At 39.5% G+C, this 27496-nt stretch overlaps 2 protein-coding genes across 15 annotated transcripts in view; one reads left to right on the forward strand and one right to left on the reverse strand.

Moving 5' to 3' along the window:
* The first annotated feature begins 1214 nt into the window (after nucleotides 1-1214).
* Nucleotides 1215-21528, forward strand: rhbdd1 (rhomboid domain containing 1). Of its 11 annotated transcripts, XM_072701766.1 has the most exons (9): nucleotides 1227-1460; nucleotides 1589-1865; nucleotides 2238-2357; nucleotides 4056-4498; nucleotides 9627-9759; nucleotides 16578-16666; nucleotides 20662-20715; nucleotides 20871-20987; nucleotides 21167-21528. In XM_072701766.1, coding segments are annotated over exons 3-9 (924 nt in total). In that variant the 5' UTR covers nucleotides 1227-1460; nucleotides 1589-1865; nucleotides 2238-2355; the 3' UTR covers nucleotides 21253-21528. The 11 variants fall into 11 exon arrangements, with proteins under 11 accessions (XP_023652698.1, XP_072557867.1, XP_072557870.1 ...); XM_072701769.1 differs by having other exon boundaries at nucleotides 2238-4498; XM_072701764.1 differs by lacking the exon at nucleotides 1589-1865.
* A 1566-nt stretch (nucleotides 21529-23094) lies between these two features.
* The window catches only part of col4a4 (collagen, type IV, alpha 4), a 113764-nt gene continuing 109362 nt past the window's right edge, over nucleotides 23095-27496 (reverse strand). For all 4 annotated transcript variants that reach the window (XM_072701759.1, XM_072701758.1, XM_072701756.1 and 1 more), the window contains exons 42-46: nucleotides 25749-25883; nucleotides 25304-25420; nucleotides 25000-25188; nucleotides 24594-24877; nucleotides 23095-24429 (exon numbers count right to left, since the gene is read on the reverse strand). In XM_072701759.1, the coding sequence (XP_072557860.1) occupies nucleotides 24169-24429; nucleotides 24594-24877; nucleotides 25000-25188; nucleotides 25304-25420; nucleotides 25749-25883 (986 nt within the window). In that variant the 3' untranslated portion in view covers nucleotides 23095-24168. The remainder of the gene's footprint in view (nucleotides 24430-24593; nucleotides 24878-24999; nucleotides 25189-25303; nucleotides 25421-25748; nucleotides 25884-27496) is intronic.

The following is a 27496-nucleotide window of genomic DNA, read 5'->3' on the forward strand; positions in this document are numbered from 1 at the left end:
CACTAGGACAGCTGAACTTTATTTGGGTTAATCAGAGTCACTTTAATTGATGACGTGTACCAAAAAGGACTGAATGCTGTAATTAAATCAAAAGGTGCTTCAACAAAGTATTAGTTTAAGGGAGTGCACATTTATGCAACCAGCTTATTATACTTTTTAAATTTGTTTTATATTTTCCTTCAACAGATTTGTTTGTTTTTCAATTGAAATGTACAGCTTATAAGTCATATTAAAGGTAAGAAAACTTTTGAAATGTTTTATTGTGGTCTCATTTTTTTTTTACCATCACAAAACCTAGCATTTTAACAGGGGTTTGTACACTTTTCATATGCACTGTATAACCCCCAAACTAGATGCAAACTGAAAACTTTATGTATGATTTACTGTAACCCTGTACTGTAGAAGTGCTTATGGAAGATGGATGGATGGATACTAAGTTAAAGCTTGATTTATTTACATGAAGCCTCCATCTAGAACTAATATTAAAGACCTGTCTCTTGCTCTTATTCTGGATGGGATGTACAAGAAATAATTCAATATGATGCTTTCAGATGCTTTTCCTGCATGCATTGCGGTCAATGAGTCATATACTGTATATAGCACTATCATTGCAGTATATTAAACCATGTATAGCTACCATAAAACAACTGCAAGCACTTATGGTTCACATACATGGTGCCGGCTGTCTTGCTGTGATACTTGGACCTTACAAACACCTTGCTGTCCATTTAAAAGTTGCTCACACTAGTGTTTTCCTGGGCATCATTTTGGTGATCTACTTTAGCTTTTAGGGCTAATGACACTAAGACTTCTCATGTATGGTAATAAACCTACAGACGTTTAAGCCTTTAATTCATTTTAGAGGCAAATTCTACAATTTCTGCTCTCAAGGTGAGTAGTACCTTCAAATTTGACATGAAAATTATATTAATAATGATACCACATCGGCTCATATAAAATGTCTTAAGTTACGTAAATAAGTTGTACAAATTGCCTTTTCGACATAATTCAAACTGAGCTATATTCCTAAGGTGGACATTTTTTTAAATGTAATTTAACCACTTATTTTAAATGTGTAAAATTAATTACACTTACCATTTAGGCCTTTAAACCCTAGAATATATTGCGGCTTTGACACCTCATTACAATTTTACTAACTGCATTATGCTGTTCCAGTCTAATATGCCTTTGCGTGACGCGTCTCTCAGACACACGTGATCACTTCGTCATTCTTAATAGTTTTACTTTCTGGTACGAAATGACGACATCGGATGAAATTCAATTTCAGAATCACTTAACTGGTACGCAATCCAGTAGTCTTTTTCATATTTTTATTACCTGCTACATTACTTCAGCAGCTGAGATTCTTTTCTCAAAAGTAAACAAATTAGGAGACCAGTCTCAAACTACTTAAGAAAGCGCCAGCATAGGTACAGCTAGCCAACAACGCTTAACATCTGGTGAGTCATAAAAAGTTTTATATTCAAGAAATGGTTTCATACTTTAACTGTTACTGTGACGGTTATAAGCTACACCATGTCCTCAATAGCTAAGCGAGCTAAAACTATTTATCTTAACTTTTTTCTAGAAAAGTAACGGAACATGAAAATACGTTCTCGGGGTGCACATGGTTTTCCAGTGATTAACAAATGTGCAGTGTGTCTGCTAAAGCAACCACTACACGAGGACTGTTCATTCCTGCTCCTGAAGATCGACCACTCTGCATATCATCAGAAATAGAAATGAAAAGCCCCGCTTTACACAAATACTAACGTCTGCTTAAGTAAAATACTTCATGTGAAGAAATGGATGTAAGGTTTCAGTGTGTTCCTTTACATTATTCTAGGTGTAAAGAACAGCACAAGGTGGGCATGTAAAATTACAAATCGATGAATACTGCGTGTTTGAACGAGCGATTGAACTGTAGTGTGATTCATCATTTTATTCAGCATTGGTCAAATACGTATACCGAGCAGTACTGAAATATGAGTGAAGCTTTTTGATACATAGAAAGTATTTCAGGTACCTTTGTGTAATGTCTTGTTACAATATTAAGAAAACGCAACACTGTTACTTCGTTGCTTCTCTATAGCTGTTTATTTACTTCCTGTTCCTGATAGTGGATGTCACGTGTGTTTCCTCCGGCACTTTCAATTTCCCCCCACGGTCCAAAACCGTGCCGGGTTTCATTGTATTGGTGCCTACATTTTCTTCGTGTCTGTATGTTTTTGATTAAGGCAGGGAGGCATAGAAACAGAGGGAGCGGAACCAGTGGGATGTGCCCCCCTGCCCCCATCTCATCTCAAACTCTCTCTTCCGTCATTGCCTATCCTGGCCTGAGTGTACCCTTCATACATGTTAAGTGACAATTGTTACCATATATTATGTAGGCTTTGGCTGTAGTACGGTATGCCGTGGTCTTAATGATTTTGAAATTGGTCAGGGGTGGGTGGTGTATTGTGGGACTTAAACTATAATATTGCAAGTAAATATTCCCGTACTGTCATACAATGCAATAATACTGCAGCCACGGGGAGGAGCGTGCCCCTTTTGCCTGAAGGATTGAAAGTGTCCCCACATTTGAGGTTCTTATTGCTAGGGGTGGGTATTAGCACAGATGCCCCAACTTGATATGACTCCAATTCGCAGGCTAACGATTCAATTCAATTTTTATTCTGATGCAATAATGCACAATGAGTTCATTAGGAATGAGATATGAAATAATGTATAGCAACTTTCCAAATTTGGAAGATATTTAATAAGCTCAAAATGGATCACAAATTAACAAATGCAGTCACTGGAAACCAATTGTGAAAACCACTGAAGAAAAGACTGAAGGCTTGTATACCAAAATCCTTTTATTTTTATAACATAGGGGATTGTTAAAAACACAACCAACCTTTCTGTTTGAAAACACAAAAAAGACTACAAAAGAAAAGTGAAAATAACAATGGGCAAGTTCAAAACTGACATTCCATGTTTCAGAAGACTTTAACTTAAAGATGTGCCAAAATATAAATTGGGTCATTCCATGTCAAATCATCACACTTTCGGACCTCATTGTTATGGATTATAACAAAACTTGGCATGCTGATTTGTACACACGAGTAACTCATGAAACTGAAATTGGTCGAGTCTTGGATCAATATTGTGGGAGATTTAAGCAAACAAAGTTTTAACTTCTTTTTGGGGGTGGGGGCTATGACTTTGACTGGCTATATTTACCTTAATGTAAAGTGCACAGAAATTGTCCTTATATTGTTTTAAAGCAATTGTCTAGCTCTATAGATTGAACAAATAATATGCTATCATTACCATTTGAATAATTACTATGTAATAACTGATTAAAATATTAAAAATTCAATAGCAAAAAACCTATATTTCAAAATTGATGAGTTTTTTTGTAAAGCTAGATCATAATGTCATGAACATCTCCAGAAAATTTGGTCTTTGGTTTTTAAGGTGTTGCTGAGATATCTTGACTTAAAGGTAGTGTCACATGGTTACATATCACTAATGGGCCTTTTTAACGGCAGCCAAACTGACATGAAATAGTATAACAAGCACAGGTGTAAGTAATAACATTAATTAAGGTTACAAATATGCAACAATGAAATTTAATGGAAGCTTCATTAATGTCAATGCAGACACTTGTACTTGCCATACTATTGAAAAGGCCCACATGGCTAGTAAATATGGCTAATAAATGCCCTGCATTCATCAGAGGTGAGTGAGGTGTGCAAATCGGTCCAGTGTAAGTGCACACTTAGGGAATCACTCGACTTTGCAAGCATCAAAGGTTATATCATGGCTGCATATGACAATAATTGGTGGCTAGGATGTGTTGAAGAAGCTATGGATGTTTGAGGTCATTGTTGTGCTGAAAGGTGTACGTGCAAGCTTTCAGCTCGTCGTTATGTGTATATGTATGAGAATGGACTTTTTTGCATGTATCTGTTTCTTCATGGTTGTGTTCCAAGCCACTTTACAACAGTATTGTGCTCTGTTGCTTGGTGTTAGGATGTCATTCCTCTTAGATATATTGTTTTTCCTAGGTGTGATGAGATGAGGCCTCGTCAGAGAGGAGGGCACTTGGGCTTGCTCCTGCTGGGTTACCAGCTGCTGCAGATGGGCCTTGATAACATCCCGCCTGTCACACTGGCTGTTCTCGCATTGAACATTTACCTCTTCTTGGCCCCCCTGGCATCATCCATTCAAGCTTGTGTCAGTGTGCAGCAGGCCTGCTGGAACAGGGACTGGCGGCGTCTGCTTCTCGCTCCCCTGCACCATGTGGATGACTGGCACCTCTACTTCAACATGGTGTCACTCCTCTGGAAGGGCTCGCGTCTGGAGCGCAGACTGGGTGGGGCCTGGTTTTCTTACCTGTTAATTACGGTCACCTTGACCACAGGAGTGGTGTACCTGCTTCTGGCCATGGGTCTCTCTGAGCTCACCCAAGACTCTTCCTACAGCTTGCAGTGTGCGATTGGATTTTCAGGTAGTGTATTTGCCTGTGGCTTTTGGTTCAGGAAACATTAGAAAACAGTTTTATAATTAAGCTATAATTAAGAATTGATAGATTATGGGCTGATTTATTGTAGTGTATACCTGGGTTGTAATACTTTGTTTGACTCATACTTGAGACATATGTGGCTCAGACTTGCACTGGACCTAATCATTTCATGAGTTATACTTGGTTTTGGACTCGGTTGTTTGTAACATTATGATTTGTAATCTTTAGACGACACCTAAAGTCCATGCATCGCGCATTAACAGCTCCTTTTAAAACGTGAGAATCTGTTAGCCTACTAACTGCTTATTAGGAGAGGGGGGATCAATTCAGTTACGAATCATGGCGATTTTTAGATCACCACTAGAATAAAACTCACCCATCAATCCATGTTCTGTACCCACTTGTCCTGTGTAGGGTTGCGGGGGACCGGAGCCTATCCCAGAAGCCACGGGTGTGAGGCAGGGATGCGTGTATGTGTGTGCCCTGTTGTGGGTTGAGAAAAAAGGCAATCTGACCAATCAGAGCACTGAGCTCATTGGGGGTGTGGCTTAAAGTTCTAAAAGTGTTTCAGACAGGGTGAATAGAGATGTCCAGTATGAGAAATATAAGATGTTTTTTGGAATATTGAAATATGCAAATCCATTCTCGTACACATTCTCGTTTTTTTACTCAGTTTGTTAATACTCCTACCAGGGGAGAAGCCCTTCTTGATCTCGTTTTTTGTAATAACCAGGATAGGATTGGAAAATTAGAGGTTTTAGACCCATTGTACGGTAGTGATCATAACATGGTTAAATTCGAGGTTAATTTTAGTGTCCAAAGAGCAAAGTCTAAATTAAAAGTATACAATGTTAGGAAGGCTAACTTTAATGGTATGAGACGGAAATTAGAAACTGTAAACTGGACAGAGTTAAATAGCAAAACAGTAGAAGAGGCATGGGAATTTTTCAAAAGCACATTGTTGCAAGTGCAAGAGGACTTCATACCTGTTTCCAGCAAAACTAAATCTAGGAAACGACAACCAAGGTGGTTTACTAAGACAATTAAGAATAAAGTTAGGAGGAAAAGGGCTCTGTTCCACAACTGGAAAATAACTAATGATTTCAAAATCAAGCAGGAGTATCTAAGTCTACAGGCAGAGTTAAAAAATGACATTAGGCTATCAAAGAGGGATGTAGAAAGAAAAATTGCATTGGAGGCTAAGCATGACAGTAAAGGTTTCTTCCAATATTTTAACTCCAAGAGAGCACTAAAAGCTGAAATCACTAATTTACAGGATAGTAAGGGTCTTATAATTGATAATGAAATTGATATGGTAAATGAGTTTAATGATTATTTTTCAAGGGTGTTCACAATAGAGAACACAAGTAACTTACCACCAATTAATACGAATACAGCATCGTCTATGACCAATATATGTATAACTGAGGTTGATGTGATACTAAGCCTAGCTAAACTCAAAATAAATAAATCACAGGGGCCTGATGGCATCTTACCTTTAGTCTTGAAAGAGATGAGGGATATTATTAGCCAACCTTTGACTTTAATATTCCAGAAATCGTTATCTGCGGGTGTGGTACCATCAGATTGGAAGCATGCTAATATAACACCCATATTCAAAAAAGGGGATATAAGTAATCCGGCAAACTATAGGCCAATCAGTTTAACTAGCATTACTGGAAAAATAATGGAAGCTATAATTCAAGTGAAAATGGTAGATTACCTAGATGCAAATAACATTATAAAGGATAGCCAACATGGATTTAGGAGAGGTAGATCCTGCTTAACGAATCTGCTTGAGTTCTTTGAGGAAGCTACAAGTGAAATTGATCACAAAAAGGCCTATGATGTGATTTACTTAGATTTCCAGAAAGCCTTTGATGTTGTCCCCCACAAACGGCTCTTGTTAAAGCTTAAAGCTGCAGGAATTTTAGGAACTGTGGCAGCTTGGATCAAAAACTGGCTAACTGATAGGAAGCAGCGAGTAGTTATTAGAGGCACTATGTCACAGTGGGCCTCCGTTTATAGTGGGGTACCGCAGGGTTCAATTTTAGGACCACTATTGTTCCTAATTTACATTAATGATATTGACACGAATACATACAGTAAACTGGTTAAATTTGCAGACGACACTAAGGTGGGCGGGGTAGCAGATACTAATCTAGCAGCAGAGAGGCTCCAACGGGATCTGGATTTAATTAGCGAATGGGCTGATACTTGGCAGATGAAATTTAACACAGATAAATGTAAGGTAATCCATGCAGGGAGCAGAAATATACAGTACAGATATTTTATGGGTTCCACTGAAATAAAGGTAGCTGATTACGAGAAAGATCTCGGTATGTATGTTGATGCTTCCATGTCCCACTCTCGCCAATGTGGGGAAGCAATAAAAAAGGCGAACAGAATGTTGGGTTATATCTCTAGATGTGTGGAGTTTAAGTCAAGGGAGGTGATGTTACACTTATATAATTCCTTGGTAAGACCCCACCTAGAATACTGTGTGCAGGTTTGGTCACCATACCTCAAGAAGGACATTGCTGCCTTAGAAAAGGTGCAACGAAGAGCTACGAGAATGATTCCTGGTCTTAGAGGAATGTCTTACGAGGAGAGGTTAGCGGAACTGAATCTGTTCAGCCTTGAGCAAAGGAGACTAAGGGGGGATATGATTCAGGTCTATAAGATTCTAACGGGTCTGGATGCCGTTCAGCCAAATGACTATTTCAATATTAGTCTTAATACTAGAACTCGTGGCCATAAGTGGAAATTAGCGGGAGAACATTTTAAAACAAATTTGAGGAAGCACTTCTTTACACAGCGTGTAGTCAGAGTATGGAATAGTCTTCCTGCTATTGTAGTGGAAGCTAAAACCATGGGTTCCTTTAAATCAGAGCTAGATAAGATTTTAACAACTCTGAGCTATTAGCTAAGTTCTCCCCAAACGAGCTTGATGGGCCGAATGGCCTCCTCTCGTTTGTAAATTTCTTATGTTCTTATGTTCTTATGTACACGTCAAAAAGAAAATTATGAACAGTGAACATTAGCATAATAGGACTCCTTTAAGCACAGCTCTAAAGCAAACAAGTTTGCTCATTTGCACAGTAAAAATTAATATTAAATTCATTTTAAAAATAAAATGAATATACAAAATATAAAATATAAAAATGAAAATTAAATCAAAAATAGAACTACATCATAACACTAATAATGAACTGAGTCCTGTGTTCTTTACTATGCAGTACAGACTGTCCCCAGCCTATGACTGGGTTCTATTTAGAGATGCACCGATTGCAATTTTCTTGGCCAATTCCAGTTTTTGATTATTAATTTTCTTTTCAACTTCACAATTTCCCCCACACTGCACTAAGTTGCAGGATCTTCTCTCATTTAATTAAACAAGTCACAAAATAAAGTGCTCTGTGACTGTAAAGAGGTACAAATAACAATTAACTGAAAATGAGTTGCTGTACACCCAATTTAATTTGACATATTTTACTTTGCACTGCAGGTGCAACAGATATAAGCCTAAATAATAAATCAGTTACTTATATCATTTCCCACTATGTTTAAATTCCCCAGATTCCACGACATTGACCTTTTTAAAATGTTTTACACGTCTTAAAAAAAGCCCATAGGTTACATAATGTATGGACATTATAGCGCAGGGGGTTAAAGTTTCACTAAAACATTTTTATTCTGTCAGAGGAAAAAAAGCCTTAGCTAGCTTTGCAATGTTAATGCTTATTCCTTTTCAAGATTATCTAGTATATGTTTAATAATTAGTTTAATCAGTTTAAAGTTTATCTCCAATGTTTCATCATGTTTTTGTGGTGGTTCCACTACGGTTTACTTTGGCTTTGCATGTATTACTAATTGCAAGCTTTGTGTTTTCTTCACTCACAGTGAAGAACTTCCACGTTAACAATATTAGCCAATTCTGGTCCCTGAACTCTGTCCATTCTCCCTGGTCGATCAGTGCATCTCTAGTTTTGTTCTGACAGACAGGTCATACGGTTGAAATATCAGAGACTTAGCCACGTAGTACAGTAATAGGTTTGAGCCCCCCCCCCCCCCCCCAAATTATTTATTACTAAAGAAGCACCTAGCCACCAGTTAATAAAACCCCTCAAAATTAGACCCCCTCCCCCTTATGGGCAAAATCTGCCAAGCTATCGTGACACCCCCCAAAATTTATTTCTGGCTACGGACCTGCTGAGTATGCTTGTATATCTAGCTCGGACTTGGATTAGACCTCTCATGACTTGTCACTTTATGTGGACTTGGGATAGGATGACTTGACTACAGTCATGGTATATGCCACTAACTTAATATCTGTCTCTTAGCAAACATGCTGTTGAAACAATGTCTTTAATGTTTATGAATAACTGTGTTCTGTTGAATTTGATATAGCTTATTTCAAATGTATTTCTTTATTAAGCAATGTGGTCTAATCTAAGTGAATGAGTGTCAACTGTATAATTTTCCCCTCTATGCAGTCCATGGTGTGGCGGATCTTTATGCGTGTAAGGGCAGGGGACTGATACTAAAAATAATTTATCTATTTAGTATATAATGTAAGGAATCCACTTGCAGAGTCTCCGCAGTTTCAGCAAAACAGTGGTTTATTGAACAGTAAAAAATAATATAATGTGATGGTGTAGACATACATCGGGTACTGAAAGGTAGCTCAAATACAAATTAAGGACAGTTCTTCACCCCCCTTAATACCCCAAAAGACCCTCCCCAACAAGGTGCTGTGTGTAGGTGTAGAGAGTGAATTTACATATAAAGAGTGACCCCCTGGCCTGTGAGGAGCCTGGGGCAGGGATGGGGCAGGACAGGATGGAAACTTTCTGATCATTGTAATTCAGTCATCTTCCTTATCACCCTAGTGGTGCCGACTGGAACCCCCATTCTCTCATGATCATAAATTGCTAACACTGTCGTTATCCAAATGATCAACCAAGAACCTTGGGGCATCTTTACTACTTTTCCTTACAATACTGAATTCTAATGCAGTTTAAAGGGTTGTAATCTCCTTTAATTTTTTCAGCATTTCAGCAATATATCAATAATTCACAGTAACATAACTTATTTTTGCATTGTCTTTTAGGGGTGCTGTTTGCCTTGAAAGTGATTAATAACTATTACAATCCAGGTGGTGTCACCAACTTGATGGGCATACCTGTATCCAATCAGATAGCTTGTTGGGTTGAACTTTTTCTCATCCATCTTCTTTCACCAGGGTGAGTTGGAATGTGTTTGGTGGGGGGGGGGGGGAATCCAGTTTTAGGAAGCCTTTTATTTCCACTGGCCTAACTCAACTCAGCATTAAGCTTCTGTCATGATGGCATGTGTGTGATGTTTACATGTGCTTCCCATGTAGGTGAAGGCTTCCTCCCACAGTTTGACAGCTCAGATATGTGAATTAGTGTCTCTAAATTGTACGGTGGCTCTGAAGGTCAAAACACAACAACATTTCAAAAAACACATTACAGAAAACACAAGATTTCAAAAAACACAATGGCAACGGAACAGGCAGCAAAATGAAAATTACGTTAATGATAGGACTCGTGAAACATACTTAAACGCAGACTTAAATACACATGACTAATGACAGCAATGACAGCAACTCGAAACAGCTGATCACACGGGGATTCACGAGAAATATACACTCACCTAAAGGATTATTAGGAACACCTGTTCAATTTCTCATTAATGCAATTATCTAATCAACCAATCACATGGCAGTTGCTTCAATGCATTTAGGGGTGTGGTCCTGTTCAAGACAATCTCCTGAACTCCAAACTGAATGTCAGAATGTAATGAAAGAAAGGTGATTTAAGCAATTTTGAGCGTGGCATGGTTGTTGGTGCCAGACGGGCCGGTCTGAGTATTTCACAATCTGCTCAGTTACTGGGATTTTCACGCACAACCATTTCTAGGGTTTACAAAGAATGGTGTGCAAAGGGAAAAACATCCAGTATGCGGCAGTCCTGTGGGCGAAAATGTCTTGTTGATGCTAGAGGTCAGAGGAGAATGGGCTGACTGATTCAAGCTGATAGAAGAGCAACTTTGACTGAAATAACCACTCGTTACAACCGAGGTATGCAGCAAAGCATTTGTGAAGCCACAACACGCACAACCTTGAGGCGGATGGGCTACAACAGCAGAAGACCCCACCGGGTACCACTCGTCTCCACTACAAATAGGAAAAAGAGGCTACAATTTGCACGAGCTCACCAAAATTGGACAGTTGAAGACTGGAAAAATGTTGCCTGGTCTGATGAGTCTCGATTTCTGTTTCTGACCATGTCCATCCCTTTATGACCACCATGTACCCATCCTCTGATGGCTACTTCCAGCAGGATAATGCGCCATGTCACAAAGCTCGAATCATTTCAAATTGGTTTCTTGAATATGACAATGAGTTCACTGTACTAAAATGGCCCCCACAGTCAACAGATCTCAACCCAATAGAGCATCTTTGGGATGTGGTGGAACGGGAGCTTCGTACCCTGGATGTGCATCCCACAAATCTCCTTCAACTGCAAGATGCTATCCTATCAATTTGGACCAACATTTCTAAAGAATGCTTTCAGCACCATGTTGAATCAATGCGACGTAGAATTAAGGCAGTTCTGAAGGCGAAAGGGGGTCAAACACCGTATTTGTATGGTGTTCCTAATAATCCTTTAGGTGAGTGTAGAGCGCATTTCACTTCATGCAGCCAAGAGCATCTGGCTGCAGACCTCCACCAGGAGGATCTCCACTACAGGGACGGAAACACGTGATCTCCACAAGTGAGTCCGGACATGACGTTATGCAAACTTACGCCATGGAGGCAGTACCAGATATCACATGATCTCCACGCACAGCCTGGATTTGTTAGTGGGAGGGTGTTTAGCTTTGTCGAAAGAAAAAAGTGGGTAGAACAAGCAACAACGGTAGCATTCGACCGGTGATTTTTTTTCTCCAAATTTAGCTTTAAATTGGTTACTTAAGCTAAGACTGACTGTCTACTGAAAAAGAAAAAATATTTATAAAATTATAAATAAATGTATAAATATTTGTCTTGTGCGCACAAGTTATTATTTGGAAGGAATAGATTAGCTGCGTATAGCTGTCATGTTATAAGAGGTTTATTTCAGGACGCCGTACTACGTTTGCTAGACCTAGCATTAGGGTACAGTAAGATACAACAGCCTTGTAATTAATATTACTGGAAGGAGTAAATACAACGCTGCCGCGTACTACTTTGACATTAAGGCTGAGGTACTGTATACAGTCCGTATGAATGGTGAAGCGATATGAACAATATTTTTTTCTTTCATTATCGGTAGTCAATAATAAAACAAGTAAAATAAATACAATAAATAGGTGTCAGTAATGACAAGAAATGTTAGGGGAACTTGGTGAGGCGAACAAATCAACAAACCGAGTAAAGTGGTAAACATATAGTAGGCTATGTCTTGACGCAACCGAACCAAACATCGGTGTCAACAGTATTAAAGATGCACAAAATATAGCCTGCGTGCAATAAATTGTGACCAAGTTATATAAGTTATTATGTAGTACTTTTGATTATTTGAATATGATTCGCAAATTGACGGAATATAGGGTTATGCCTACTAATATTGACACTGATGTTTTGTTCGGTTGCGTTAAGACAGATTATGTTTTCTACTTCAATTGGTTTGCTGATTTGTTCACCTCACCGAGTTCAAGTAACATTTTTTGATATTACTGACAGCTATTTATTGTATTTACTGTACCTGTTTATCATAGTGTATTATTATGATTCACGATAATGACCGAAGGAAAAATATTGTCATGTCGCATGAATTCATGTCTCTTCACCTCTGTCGCGACCATAAACATGTACTGTTTAATTCACCCTTAATGCCAAAGAAACAGTTTGCAGCATAAAAAAAAATGGAAAATGAGTTCATGGTGTTACTCGTTGACTGTAAATAAATGTCTTTCCAATTTGATTTGTTTAGACGTCGAGACATAGTTTTGGTAGACATAGTTGTCATATTACTCTCGGCCTCAAACACAGAGTAAATTATCTTGTGCGCACAGAATAACTTGTGAGCACAAGAAAATAACTTGTGCCACACGATTAAAAAAAAAATCACCCTATGGGACTTCGGGGGCTCCGTATTAAAGTGAGAATTTCACACATATCGAAATAATAAAAATAACACATGCTATTAACATCCCTTCTTGTAGAATTAAAATACACTATTAACGTCCGTTTCCAATGTTAATAATATAATTTAAATCGATCACCAAAATAATAAGTATGTACTTTAAAAGACTCGATTTCTGTTCGGTCGAATTAAAGTCCAGGCTGTGTGTGACGATTATGTGATATCTGGTACCACCTCCATGCATTTTTGCATAACGTCATGTTCGGATTCGCTTGTGGAGTGCACGTGTTTCCGTCCCTCTGGTGGAGATCTGCAGCCAGACCCTTTGTCACTACCGAAAATGTTACACCTACCGAAAATGTAACTTCCGCTACTACGCATGCGCACGCTTGCGACTTCTGGAAGGAGGCGTGCTATTTTTACGGCATCACGTCATATTTCATCGTCTGTTGATTTTTGATTAGAATGTCGACAGCGAGAAGAAAGAAAAGATTTAACCAGATAATGATGGAGTCCTTCGACTTTAAAAGATTTTATTTCGCATAGGCCTTTAATGCCTAATGTGCTTCAGAAGGAGCAACGTAAAATATAGGGTATGGCCATCAATTTTACAGTCAAAGGTGACATTACTTTAATGTTACCATTATGTACTACTCCCAGTTCGATGTGCTGTGAAGTTACTTAAACTAAGCCTGCTTTTTTTCTCCTTATAGTCATTTCATTTCTTAATTGTATCAGTGTAATTACTACACACTCGTGTCAGTTATGGCAGCTGTGTCTTGTGGTGCTAAATAAAGCAAACAGACGACCGATTGTTTTTTCTTGGGCCAAACCGCACAACATAAACATTGTTTATGTTGTGCAAATAAAAGTGTCACGGTCGGGCGTAAGGCGAGCAGGGAAGCAGGCGATCAGAGCCAGCAAGTAGGGCAAACGGGATTTATTCAGGGAAGCAGGACCGGGGAATCACGACAAGTAACATCAATGACGAGTCTGGGGAAGACGGACACAGACGAGGACTAAATACAAAAGACAAGCCACGGATAACGAGCCACACGTGAGAACAATCAGGGCGAAACAGGAGGTAATGAGGTGGGCGTGGCACACATCGGGATCGAACGGAGCGGATCGTGACATAAAGTTCTTAACTATTATTTTGGTGTGATTTTTTTTTTTTTTTAGAAAATGCTGTACATATATCACAGCCCCTTGATAAGCAATATGGGTACACAAGATTGATATACACCCCAATTTTATTACGTTTTCTAAAGAAAAGGCATCTATTCAGCAATACCCTTGGGAAAAACCTTATGTAAGATTACTGTCAGGCACTACAAACAACGCGCACACAGATGCAAATATTACAATCGGCAAAGCAATATGGTTTAAATACCACACTAAAGTGACGGCTGAACTACAAATATAAACATCAATGACCCATCTCACAATACAGTACGTGACTAATGAATGATGATACACGATGTCCACGCCCTGAATCACGCAATCATGGTCTGCCGCAAAATGTGAATACATGCGCAGTATCGGGCCTGTGGAAGTGTACATTACGCATGCGTAATAAAGAAGTGCCAGAAAATGGTTTCGTGGACGCATGCGTGATGAATGTGCACATGCGTAGTAGCGGAAGTTACATTTTCAGTAGGTGTAACATTTTCGGTAGTGACACCCTTCTCGCTTAGAGCTGGCTTAAAGCAATGTATTCTGGTCCTGACGCAATGCATCTTGGTTAGATCTTTTGTGACTTAAGTTCCGTTGCCCTGCTTGTCTTTACCTTTTGATTAAACCCCGTATTCCCTGATTCCTTGCGTCCTGTGTCCCGGATTTCCCTCTCGAGACGCATTTGTTATAAACACCGAAAGGGTTCGTTTACTCATTTTACCTTACTGTGAATGCAAAAAAAAAACGGCAGCCAGTGCCGTGTTATATAAATCAGGGTTTCTCAACCCGGTCTTCGGGGGCCACCAGACGGTCCATGTTTTTGCTCTCTCCCAATCCCCTGCCAATTGGGAGAGAGCAAAAACGTGGACCGTCTGGTGGTCCCCGAGGACCGGGTTGAGAAACCTTGATATAAATCAGTTAGGGTAACATTAGTATACTGTACGGTGATAGTGTGACAAATATCCGTTAGGCGATACTGTACTCAGATATTTGTTTTTTTAAAGGTAATGTATTAAGCTAACTTTCAAATGGAATTAAAGTGTTTTGGGAGCATATTTAGGGTTTAAACTATAGAATTAAGCACATATTACAATTTTTAGTGACTAAAAATCCTCCTCGATCATTCGCGACGGGTTCTTGAACGTAACCTCGCTGTTCTGTCGATATATGCTGCCTTGGTGAAAAATACTACCGTAGTGCTAATAGATAGCCCTAACCCTAACCCCCTAAAACCCTTACCTTAACCCTAACCCCTAAAACCTAACCCTAATCCCAAAACGGTGGAACTGCACATGCGCAGAAAGGCTCGATAGCACGTCTCGATAGGTAGTATTTTTCGACAGAACATCGCGAATGTCCCAGGTCTGACTGTATTTTGATCGAGCGGCTAGATTAGATTAGATTAGATAGTATTTTATTAATCCCTCGGGAAGGTTCCTCCGGGAAATTTAGTTTCAGCAGCAGTACACATTACAGTTACAAGAATTAAAATTTGGGGGGTGGGGGAAAAAAATAGAATGAGTACACATATATAATATAAAAGCAGTATATACATATTTGGCATAAAGGTTATTGTTCAGACACTGACACTGAGGCTACTCCTCAGACACTGACATCAGAAGGGCTATCTTACCGGCGCTGTGTGGATCCTGGTCGACCTGGGCAGATGTTTGGACACAAAACCATGTGGCTTACCTTTCAGCTATTACAGTTTTTTTTCGATTGCTTAGGCACAATTTTGAAAACTGGGCCCCTTTTTTCAAAACACTTCACACAGTTAACCCAACCACACACTAATTATACACTAATTTATAAAAAGGATATTTTGTCCCCATAACAAAAAACACATTGCTCGTATAATCCAGCTCTTTTTTTAACCCATTACACACTGATGTGCTAAATTTAAAACACTTTTAGTTCTTTACTTTCCTCATGATTACCGTGAGGAATACAGAGAAAGTACAAAATAAATTCAGCATGTTGTTGTGTCCGTAAAGTAACACACAGATTACATACTATTAAGAGAACAAGATAGATGGAGACCAACTTGTGCTGTTAGAACCGAACTTTTTAATCATACAACAATCACACACTTCCCAGAGACTTCACCTGTAGGGAGGGCGCTCATGACGCTTTGAATCCTGGCAGTTGTAGTGAACATACACAACACATGTCACTCCAAGGGTACTGTCCAATCACGAACAAGAAGTGTGGTCCTACCCTTCCCGTTTTTTGAAATGTCGTTGTGTTTTCTGTAATGTCGTTGTGTTTTGAAATGTTTCGTTTTCTGTAATGTTGTGTTTTTTGAAATGTGTTTTTTGAAATGTTGTGTTTTCTGTAATGTCATGTTTTTTTAAATGTCGTTGTGTTTTCTGTAATGTCGTTGTGTTTTTTGAAATGTCGTTGTGTTTTCTGTAATGTCGTTGTGTTTTTTGAAATGTCGTTGTGTTTTATGTAATTTCGTTGGTTTTTTTGAAATGTTGTTGTGTTTTCTGAAATGTTGTTGTTGTGTTTTGACCTTCAGGGCCACCGTAAAATTGCCCTTAGGGTGTGAATCATGAGAGGCCACATGGTGATGCCGTGGCCAGCACACTTAGCTCATTTACTGCAGGAGTTTGTTATTATAGACAAGTGCAAGCATATCTTACTTAGATGAGTGTTGCGTTTTTGCAAGGCAAGCTTGCATGCTTCTTTGTGTTTATGGACTCACTGATAATATTAATCTCTTTCAGTACATCTTTTATTGGACACTTGGCAGGGATCCTGGTAGGACTTCTTTATGTCAAAGGTCCTCTAAAGGTGACAATGCAGACATTTGCAGGTATGCCACTTTTTTCTTTTTTTTTTACTCTTAAATGCCTTCAGTAAATATGTATATTATGTTTGCATTAGGGGTGGCATGGTGGCACAGTGGGTAGCCCTGTTGCCTCATACGAGTCTCCGCCATGGCTCCATGTGTGTGGAGTTTGCATGTTCCTCTGATGTTGTAGTGGTTTCCTCCCGTTTCCCCCCTCACTTCAAACATATACTGAAGTTGAGTGGAGTGTCCAAATTGCTCATAGGTGTGCATGGGTGAGTGAGTATGATTGTGCCCTGCAGTGGGTTGTTGCACCATCGTGGGTTGTTCCCTGCCTACACCTGTAGATTCTGGGATTGGCTGTGGACCCCCTGAATAGTATTAGCAATTACAGAAAATGGATGGATGGATTTATGGATGTTTGCATTACATTTGCCATGTCTGGTTTGTTTTTGTTGTATTAGTTGTTTTTTCTGTGACATGCATATGCCTAAATTTTGTATATTTAACATATACAGTACTATGTAAAAGTCTTAGGCAGATAAAGAAAATTGTTAAAAATGATGTTCATGTAGGTGTAAAACTTTCAAAACCTCTCCTAAAGTCACCCCAGCATTTGCAGCAACAATCCAATTCACCCATATATTTAGTAACATGACCACTAGTATACGTTGTTTAAATAACTCAATTTATTAATTGAGCTGGTGATGAAATTTAGCAATTGCATAGAATGGTTGGGGTACCCCTGAGGACAGTTTAAGGCCCAATCCCAATTCTACCCCTTACCCCTACACTTACCCCTACCCCTCCGTTTGGCGCGTTCACGTGTAGGGGTAGGGGTGTCTCAATTCTCTTTTGATTGGAGGGGTAGGGGTAAGGGGAAGGGCTAGATAGCCCTCGAAACGAAGATTTTTCGGGACCTCACTTCAAACGAAGGGCTAAGAGAAATTTACAACATGGCTGCCCACTCGAGCAAGCAGACCCATAAATGTTAAGTAATTTTTTGCCATTAATAAGGATTTTTATGACATTTTTTCATTACATGTATATTACCATCAATCTTGTGTTTGTGTTTATGGTGATGTTCTGTAAAGAAACGTTTGAAAAAAAATCGCTAAAGTTTGCTTGCGGATAGCACTGATTGCACAATATTAGGAAATATATTTTTATGTCATATAACGTTACCCGGTAACTGACTGCATGTTGTAACGCGTTGTTTTGTTTTGCTTACGGCCATATGTGTACATGTAAATGAACGGTGCTTACACTATTCGTACTTATTGCAACATGACAACATTTTTGTAAATTATATTCTGTATAGGGACAGCTGAGGAAACCCGAAGGCTCATACGTTTTCGAGGTGAAAACGAACATCTGTTTTTAAAGTCCAAATACGGCGCAAAAAAACTTTGGGAGTGAGTAATCTTTACATGCTACGATGCTGACGGCGACATCTTGGAATTTGTGATAAACATCGGAGCATGTCCTCTGACGTAACGTTAGGAGGTAGTGACAATGGATGATGACGTGTAACAGTGTAGTAGTGCTGTCCCATTTCTTAGGGGAAATTTTTTAACCCTACCCCTTTCCACTTCATTTCAAGGGGCAAGGGGAAGGGGTGAGGGGTAGGCAAAGGGGTAGAAAATAGAATTGGGATTGGGCCTTAGATTAGTGTTCTTCTCACCATCCGACAAGATATCAGTAACCTTCTTGTTAGTTTACATTGTTTCTATTCATTTGCAAACGTCTTAATGTTAAATTGTTCTTGTTTTTTGAGCAAATATATACTTTCTATTAGAGCTGGGCGTTATGGCCTAAAGATAAAATCTCAGATTTTTTCACAATAAATCCGATCTTCGATTTTAATCGATTTTCCCCTCCCCTACTCAAAATCAAACTACAGATGACAAATAAAGTTTTAATTTTATTTTGTTTTTTTACTTTAGAGTTAAAGTGCAATTTGACAAGCCAAAAAAGATGCTTGTAAGTGAGATGGCAGACCACGCCATTGTAAACACTTTTAGAAACGTGTAAAAACTTTTAGCATGTTAATGAATCCCGGCTTTTCCACAGTATGTATGGGCACCATGTCTTTTGCAATATACATCGCGACAGCGTCTGTTATCGCCTTCCACCGTGCCCCATTCTTATCATATGGCACACAGTTCGAAAACGTGTCAGGGATGGTTGCTTGCTTAACTTTGGATGTTGTGCTGGTGCTGCGGGTATTTTCATTTCGCTGGGAGCTGTACTTCGCTGCGTGCCTCTGCTTTAGGTGCTGGAATAAATTTGTAAATTGACTTTACAAAGAGGACTTGTTTGGTCTGTGTCCGACGGTGCAAAACCGAACCATTGCCATGTTTGTGAATTCGCTACAGTGTTTGGGTGCGCCGCGCTAATGTACCCGTGAAGAGCGGTGCGTCGCGTTAGTTCCGCTTTTGGTGCTCGCGTGTAAAATAAGTAATAAAATCGATTTTCAGAAAAACACATCGTCCTGAACTGTAAATTCAAATTAATCGATGAAATCGATTTATCGTCCACCTCTACTTTCTATCCAGATAGCTTTAAACTTTTTTGTTTTGCACAGCACTGTATATTAATTAAATGCTTAAGTCATATGACATGTTACTACTGTTGTTTAGTACCAAAGTATGGTATACACTCACCTAAAGGATTATTAGGAACACCTGTTCAATTTCTCATTAATGCAATTATCAAATCAACCAATCACATGGCAGTTGCTTCAATGCATTTAGGGGTGTGGTCCTGGTCAAGACAATCTCCTGAACTCCAAACTGAATGTCAGAATGGGAAAGAAAGGTGATTTAAGCAATTTTGAGCGTGGCATGGTTGTTGGTGCCAGACGGGCCGGTCTGAGTATTTCACAATCTGCTCAGTTACTGGGATTTTCACGCACAACCATTTCTAGGGTTTACAAAGAATGGTGTGCAAAGGGAAAAACATCCGGTATGCGGCAGTCCTGTGGGCGAAAATGCCTTGTTGATACTAGCGGTCAGAGGAGAATGGGCCGGCTGATTCAAGCTGATAGAAGAGCAACTTTGACTCAAATAACCACTCGTTACAACCGAGGTATGCAGCAAAGCATTTGTGAAGCCACAACACGCACAACCTTGAGGCGGATGGGCTACAACAGCAGAAAACCCCACCGGGTACCACTCATCTCCACTACAAATAGGAAAAAGAGGCTACAATTTGCACAAGCTCACCAAAATTGGACAGTTGAAGACTGGAAAAATGTTGCCTGGTCTGATGAGTCTCGATTTCTGTTGAGACATTCAAATGGTAGTGTCAGAATTTGGCATAAACAGAATGAGAACATGGATCCATCATGCCTTGTTACCACTGTGCAGGCTGGTGGTGGTGGTGTAATGGTGTGGGGGATGTTTTCTTGGCACACTTTAGGCCCCTTAGTGCCAATTGGGCATCGTTTAAATGCCACGGCCTACCTGAGCATTGTTTCTGACCATGTCCATCCCTTTATGACCACCATGTGCCCATCCTCTGATGGCTACTTCCAGCAGGATAATGCACCATGTCACAAAGCTCGAATCATTTCGAATTGGTTTCTAGAACATGACAATGACTTCACTGTACTAAAATGGCCCCCACAGTCACCAAATCTCAACCCAATAGAGCATCTTTGGGATGTGGTGGAACGGGAGCTTTGTGACCTGGATGTGCATCCCACAAATCTCCATCAACTGCAAGATGCTATCCTATCAATATGGGCCAACATTTCTAAAGAATGCTTTCAGCACCTTGTTGAATCAATGCCACGTAGAATTAAGGCAGTTCTGAAGGCGAAAGGGGGTCAAACACTGTATTAGTATGGTGTTCCTAATGATCGTTTAGGTGAGTGTACTTTAGTTGACAGTTCTGGCTTTGGTGAATGCAATGGCCTTTTGAATCTTGCCTCAAAGTGATGAAGGATTTGTACTAAAGCCAAAGGGTTTATATAAGTCTTCATGAGCACTAATGTTTCATGTTATATTTCATAGGGTTTTTGACATCAGATCAATTTAATGCAGGAAGGCAGTACTACAGTTATACAGGTATGTGTGCTGTGCAGCTGGTGGTTTGGTGAGATGTAATTATATCTCACCATCCTGTTCTGTTTTTATTTGATCATTTTACCCTTAGTCAGTTCAAATATACATTTTCAGCATATTTCATATTTAAATGTGCATAAATAAATGTCTGTACTTAGGACACAGTGGCCAAAGTGCATGGCCCCAACCAAACCCGGAGCTCCATGCCTACACAGGAGGTCTCTCTGAAGAGGAGCAGTATGAGGAGGCTATCAGGGCCAGCCTGAATGAGAGAGGTGAGCGGCTCGGCATTCGCTCACATTGTAAAGTGCTTACTATGCTGTTCCTTCCCAATAATTTCCTTTATTTTCTTTCTGAAAATCAGAACTGTCGATTGTGCCAATAAAGTACTTTCCTTTGTAGGTTAACTATGTGGAATTAAAATGCTGTATGGTCATTTCACTGTTATTTGCAGGGGTTGCTCCACACGACAGAATGCTGTATGGATTTGTGAATGCAGAGGAGCTCCGACAGCGGCGGCTACAGAGATTTGATCAGTGATCGGATTGTTACCTGAGTGGATGGAACTGCTAAACCTATAGGCTAAATCTTCTCAAATTCCATCAAAGATTTACTGATATGTAGTATTATTATATTATAGGCAACTAATGTCAGCTATATAAAATGGCACTGTTTTAAGAATTACATTGTAAAGTATATGAAAGAATCTCTGTGGTTTAAATAAAGGGGATTTTTATTTATCAATCTATATGATGGAAGATCTAAGATATTTTTGCACTTTGATAAAAAAAAATAAAAATGTTACTAGTCACTGAAGATTTGACAAGACTGATTACTTTTAATACAGTTCATTAAATGCTCTGTGGTGAGTTTTTCCTTATTGGAAATAACTGTGTTGTGCAAGATAATGCCATATAATAGAATTTTATATTTTGAGTCACTGATGTCTGGTTGTTTGTGAAAGATTCTGATGTTGCTCCCTGTAAATAAATCCATTTATTTAGTGTCAACAGCATCTGCATAAATACATGCAAAATATTTTTAGGGTATTTGGTGTCAGGAACTTCAGTGTTAGAGCAACTGATATTCTAAAATAACTGGGTCAGCATTCATATACATTTCGTATCCCCCCCCCCCTCTCAGCCTGTTAAATTTATGGTGCCCTGTGTGTCTTCAGGTCAAATCCTAGAATTGCCCCTGTGTGACACTTGAATTTCTTTTTTATTATCTTCTAGAACCAGAGTGCAACACTGACGTTAAAGCATAAAGCAACACTTCTGTGAGTGGAGAGCAGAGTTATTAGTGGCATGATCGCTCAGCAGCTAGCAAATCTGTGTTTCTAAATTACCCATAGTGTATAGCTGCCCTACCATAGACTGGCATCCCCACTCAAGTGTATTCCCATTCCCTGTGCTGCCAAGAATAGTCCTAGGGCGGGCGGGTGGGTGGAATTATGTTTATATTATATTGTGGGGACAAGATGTCTGGCTTTAACAGAAAAGAGTGGATTTTCATGAATTAACTTAAACAGAATAATGACTTGCTCCTGACACAGAACAGATAAACTCAGTTCTTATTCTGGGTAGAACTGATATGCTTTCACCATTTCAACTATCACCAACATAAGTTATACCTAAATAAATATTTGTGTTACAGACATAAAGTAAGTGGTACAACTGCTCTACAACATACCACATATAGTTAAGCAGTTAATACAAAATCAATCAAATATTTTGTTCAATATAACTATAATGTTTTTACTGTGGGTTCTATGGTGAATAATAGTATAACATAAATTGCAAACGATTGCTGACCATTGGCATCTCGCTTTAAGTTACAGTGAGTATTGCTTGTTTATTCCAACACTTGGCTGGGCATAATTTTGTTACCCAACTTGTCTGCTTTTTTAATTCTACCCTTTGTAATATGGACACATTTCTTAGTTACACTTCTTTGAACTCTACGCAAACTCTTTAATACAAATGTAAGAGTTTATTTTTATTTAGAGTTTCATGTAATGTAACTCTATAAGAATTTTTCAAAGAAGGCAATTGTATGGTGGTTGATTATCAGAAAAAAAGAGTACATGTTCTTGTCACTGGGGCTATACCCTTAAGGGTGTGCCAATTGTACCCTAGCTGTAGGTAGATATACCTTTTAGTCTAATTTAAGGTACAGAAATGGACTCTGAAGAACATCCCCAAAATACAAACAACATTAATGTACCCCCAAATGGTATAAAGATGTTCCTCATAGTCAAAGGTACAAGTTCCTATAGCTTAGGGTACATGGGCATAATTTCCAGGGGGGCTAGGGGGGTCATGACCCCCCCAATAATCAGATCCAGCCAATATAACCCCCCCAATAATCATGTTTCCCCCCCCCCCCCCCCAATGTTCCAGCCAAAGTTACGCCCTTGTTAGGGTACAATTGGCAGACCCTTGAGGGTACAGCCCCAGCGACAAGCAAAGGTACAAATTGGTACTCCATTTTTTGACAGTTTAGTGTCAACGCACTATGAATTCTCAAAACATATTCTGTACAATTCCAATATCTAGAGCAGTGGCATATTTTTGAATACTTGAAAAGTGCATGTTCTCCAAAAAAAAACCAATATTGATAAAATGTATGAATTAAGGTACTTTTTAGTTTTTCATGTCCGTTAACTAACCAAGTGATTACCTTGGTAGTGTGAGGGTTCATCCCCCTCCTGATGGCAGAAATGAGGGTAACATGTTAAGGTGTTTGAGACATATCCTCTACCTTGATGTTTTGCATTACTGATTGTTTAATTATTTTTCGCAGTTCTAACGTTTCTTTCTTTCTTTTTGTTATATAGGGGAGCAGAATGCTGGGTTTCTTCTGGTGCAGTTGGTTAATTTCCAAAAATAAACCACATATTTTAAAGTTTTTGACCCTTCACATTCACACCTTTCATTTGCATCTGAAAAAAATGGAAATGATTAAACCTATGAGATTGATCGATCTGCTGGTACCCAAGCCTCCACAACCCACCTATTATATCAGAGTGTGAAACTTTTGTACAACATAAACTGGTCTGCACATATCAAAAGGTTGGGAACTATGCTTTTGAATAGTACATTAACAAAACTGCTAAGTCAACTTGATGTAATGAAATATCTTCATTTTCTGTATGTCATTCTGGAAAAAAACCATCTGTTAAATAAATTGACATAAATGTAAGTTTTGGGTACCTTCATATTGCAATTTTAAGCCAATTAAAAACATTATTTTACTAGAATCTGTTCTTTGAATTTCTTCTGTGGAATATTTTGTGTACTGTAACTGTGTTCTATGTGTGCATTCAAACGAGTTATCTGAAATATCTCAGAGTGTCTTAAATGTATTTTCCCAGATAATCTAATAAGCTGTTTGTGCATTTTCAGTGCATTTCTGCTAGCAAATGCAGCGTGTAGGGCTCAGGTGATGGAAGTGTCACTGTTTCATGCAGACGCTGCACCGGCCAGCATGCTGGCGCTGCTGCATCTCATCCTTGAGTATCTCCAGTGACTTGTCGAGTTCTGATTGTCCCAGTTCATCCACATGGGTCAACCAGAAGCTAAAGCCCATGGTGAAGTAGCTGCAGGTGCCTCGTTCCCCTTGGCACTCAATAACTGGCTGGGTACGGAAATCTTTCAAACAGCTTCCTGGCGACATCAGAGCCTGCCCAGCACCAATGTCGCCTCCACTTGTGTGCTGAAATGCATATCAAAGCACTTTCAGCAAGATATCCTCTCCTAAAAATCAGTCTAATCATGCAGGAACTGGTATATTTAGGAAATTACAACATTATACCATTAATTTACTTTAAAAATGCATTAACCCCATGAGTGCAAAATAGAAACCTTGACCATACTTACCATGAGGAAGGAGTATCCTCTCCACAGTGTCCGCCAGCCAGAGGGACAAAGTGGGCTAGATGCATCCTGGCTGTGCATAGCAAAGATGGGTGATCGTGTCTCACATACGACACAGCGGCTGATGTGCTGCTGGATCTGTGCCCCAGATGTGGGTGCCATGGGCATCGGTGCTGTGCTGGCTAGCCAGTAGGACTTGTCGTTGCGCTCAGCATAGCTACAACTGCCCATATTGCAGAAGGAGAATGGCATGGTGCTAAAGATTCTCAAACACGACCCAGTCTGACCTAGGAATGATGACTATTGTTAGCCCCGTCTTAGATGCATAGCCATGTTAACAAGCCATCACACCACTAGTGAGAATAACCTCATTTTTATGGAGTATACATGTTCACCTTGATAAACATACCCAGGTCCATTGTGTGTACTTTCCCCTGGAGTTGCAGATAGGATAGACTGTAACCACTCCATAATATTTTCATATCGAGTGGGCATGCTGGGATGACCTCTGATTGGCTATGCTGCACCAACAGGAACCCAGAGCTAACCCTTTTAGGCGGGCCTGGATATCCAGGATCACCCTCCTGACCAGTGGCACCTGAATCCAGCAAAAAAAAACAAAACAAAAATCTAAAAATCTCATCTGCTATCTATAATCCTCAATGGTCACAGGCACAGGACAATGCCACTGCTGTCCCTGGCTTCAGGCTGACCTTGAACTCCTGGCACTCCCTTTTCTCCACTTTTTCCATGATCTCCCGGAGGTCCAACTCGTCCAGAAGGTCCGTGCTGTCCTGGCTGGCCATGCAAACCTCTCTGACCCTTTAAACCTGCAAGAACACATCAACTAATATACCTGCATGTACATAAAACACCTTGATGAGGGTGTGACCCCCCCATTACACACATCCTCTCACCCCCTACATGACACCTCAACCAGTTACCAAAGCTCCTTCAGCAGCAGATTTATACCACCAAGGTGCACCACTGAGAGCCTCAGGAGATCCATCCTGCCTGTGGCCATTAAACTCTACAGCTCTGTTACTTCTGTTATGAGGAGACCAGCGAATATTGAGTACTGGATGCACTACGCTCTCGCTGTTTTTCCCATCACTCTCAGACTCTATTCTTAATACTGTTCATTTAACGGGTGCTCACCCTTTGGTCCTTCGCATCCTACCACCCCAGGATCACCAGGAGAACCAGGGTGCCCAAGTAGGCCAGGGGGCCCTGTCTGTCCAGGGATCATATGAAACGTTTTAGTAGATCTGCTGTCACATACTACTTGGGGACCTACAAAGGAGAAAAGTTGGGGACTCATTATAAAACTCTAACATGCACAACAATATAGTTTGGTAATTTAATTTAAAATAATTTATTAAAAATAAATAATAAGGGTAATGTAATTATAACACTGTTATAATTACAGTGCAGTGTTGCAGCGTGGGTGAAATCCCCAAACTGAAGTATTATGACATCGTGAACTACTTAGTTCATACCATGTCTCGATAGAGAAGAAGTTTAAAGCTTATAAATTTTAGAGCAGGGGTCTCCAACTCCGGTCCTGGAGAGCTACTATCTAGTAGGTTTTCTATCCTACCTGGCTTCTGATGAAGGTAAATACCAGGAACAGGTGTGGCTCATCAGAAGCCAAGTAGGATAGAAAACCTACTGGATAGTAGCTCTCCAGGACCGGAGTTGGAGACATGGGCATAAATCCCGGGGGGGACGGAGGGGACATGTCCCCCCCCATCCGAGGGTTGTCCTCCCCCAAAAAAAAAAAAAAAAAAAAATCGCACTCTCTATTGTGAAAAAAATATGTATGTATACCTAAAATAATTGTGTAAGTAGAAAAAAAAACAAACGCAAAAAATGCATTTAGAAACAGTTGAGTTCCCCCTCCCCTTCCTCACAGTGGTTTGGCCCACTGCCTGCTTTCCCAGTTCATCTCACCTACTGTACACACACGAGTCAGGTGTGTGGCTGCGGCTCAATTAATGTTGAACTCCAGTAAGTAGGGTATTTTATTCACTTTAAATGAAGCGATTCTCTTTAATGTAGTTGATGCAGACTCTTTCATAAATTAGTTGCGGCAAAAATGCTGATTACCGATGTAATTTTCCATGAATCTGCTGTATAAGTGATTAAAATATTACTTATCTAGTTAACGTTAGCTTGTTTACAATAGCTTGTTGCATAGTGCACTGCAGCTAACACGCCAAAGCCATTTCCCATGCATTGTTTTATTTGTGACGACTTGGCATAATGTTAACTTAACATTAACGGCCACAATTAGCATATTGTTTAGCTGTGCTACGTCCGAACTGACCCCACTGTATTTTTTTGTATAATCAATTTCTATTATGCATTTAAACAGTCATGTTTAAATTTTATTGTATGTTGATGGCTTGACTGTAAGCAAAATAACAAACAATGCAATAAATAGTTTTGAAGAAAAATCTGCTTTGTCATTGAACCTGAGAAAAACTTATGACGCATAATGACGCAGTCTCCATGCTACAATAATAATGATAGAAGCAAAGTTTTTCACTGTGGGGACATATCTTTATAAGTACAATTTGACTGTATTATTTGTGTCCCCTTGCTCATGAGAAATTTTATATTTATTGTCCTCCCCTACTCTTAAATGAAATTTACGCCCATGATGCAACATTATTATTATTTCGCCTTTCGCGCCCTTCAAATGCAACGAATCAACTGGCATACATGCATTTTGTTGTGATTCAGACATTGGCACTCATCCAATCAAAATACGCGTTATACGCGCAAAATAAGTGCAGCGCGTATTGTAAATAAGTACAATTTGACTGTATTATTTGTGTCCCCTTGTTCATGAGAAATTTTATATTTATTGTCCCCCCCTACTGTTAAATGAAATTTACACC

The sequence above is a fragment of the Paramormyrops kingsleyae genome, chromosome 17 (assembly GCF_048594095.1).
Source record: "Paramormyrops kingsleyae isolate MSU_618 chromosome 17, PKINGS_0.4, whole genome shotgun sequence".
Taxonomy (NCBI): domain Eukaryota; kingdom Metazoa; phylum Chordata; class Actinopteri; order Osteoglossiformes; family Mormyridae; genus Paramormyrops; species Paramormyrops kingsleyae.

Excerpts from the sequence above, each read along its gene's own strand:
- rhbdd1 (XM_072701766.1), top strand. Across the intron at positions 9,760-16,577 it reads ATCCATCTTCTTTCACCAGG|TACATCTTTTATTGGACACT; the intron begins GTGAGTTGGAAT and ends AATCTCTTTCAG. Across the intron at positions 20,716-20,870 it reads GCAGTACTACAGTTATACAG|GACACAGTGGCCAAAGTGCA; the intron begins GTATGTGTGCTG and ends GTCTGTACTTAG.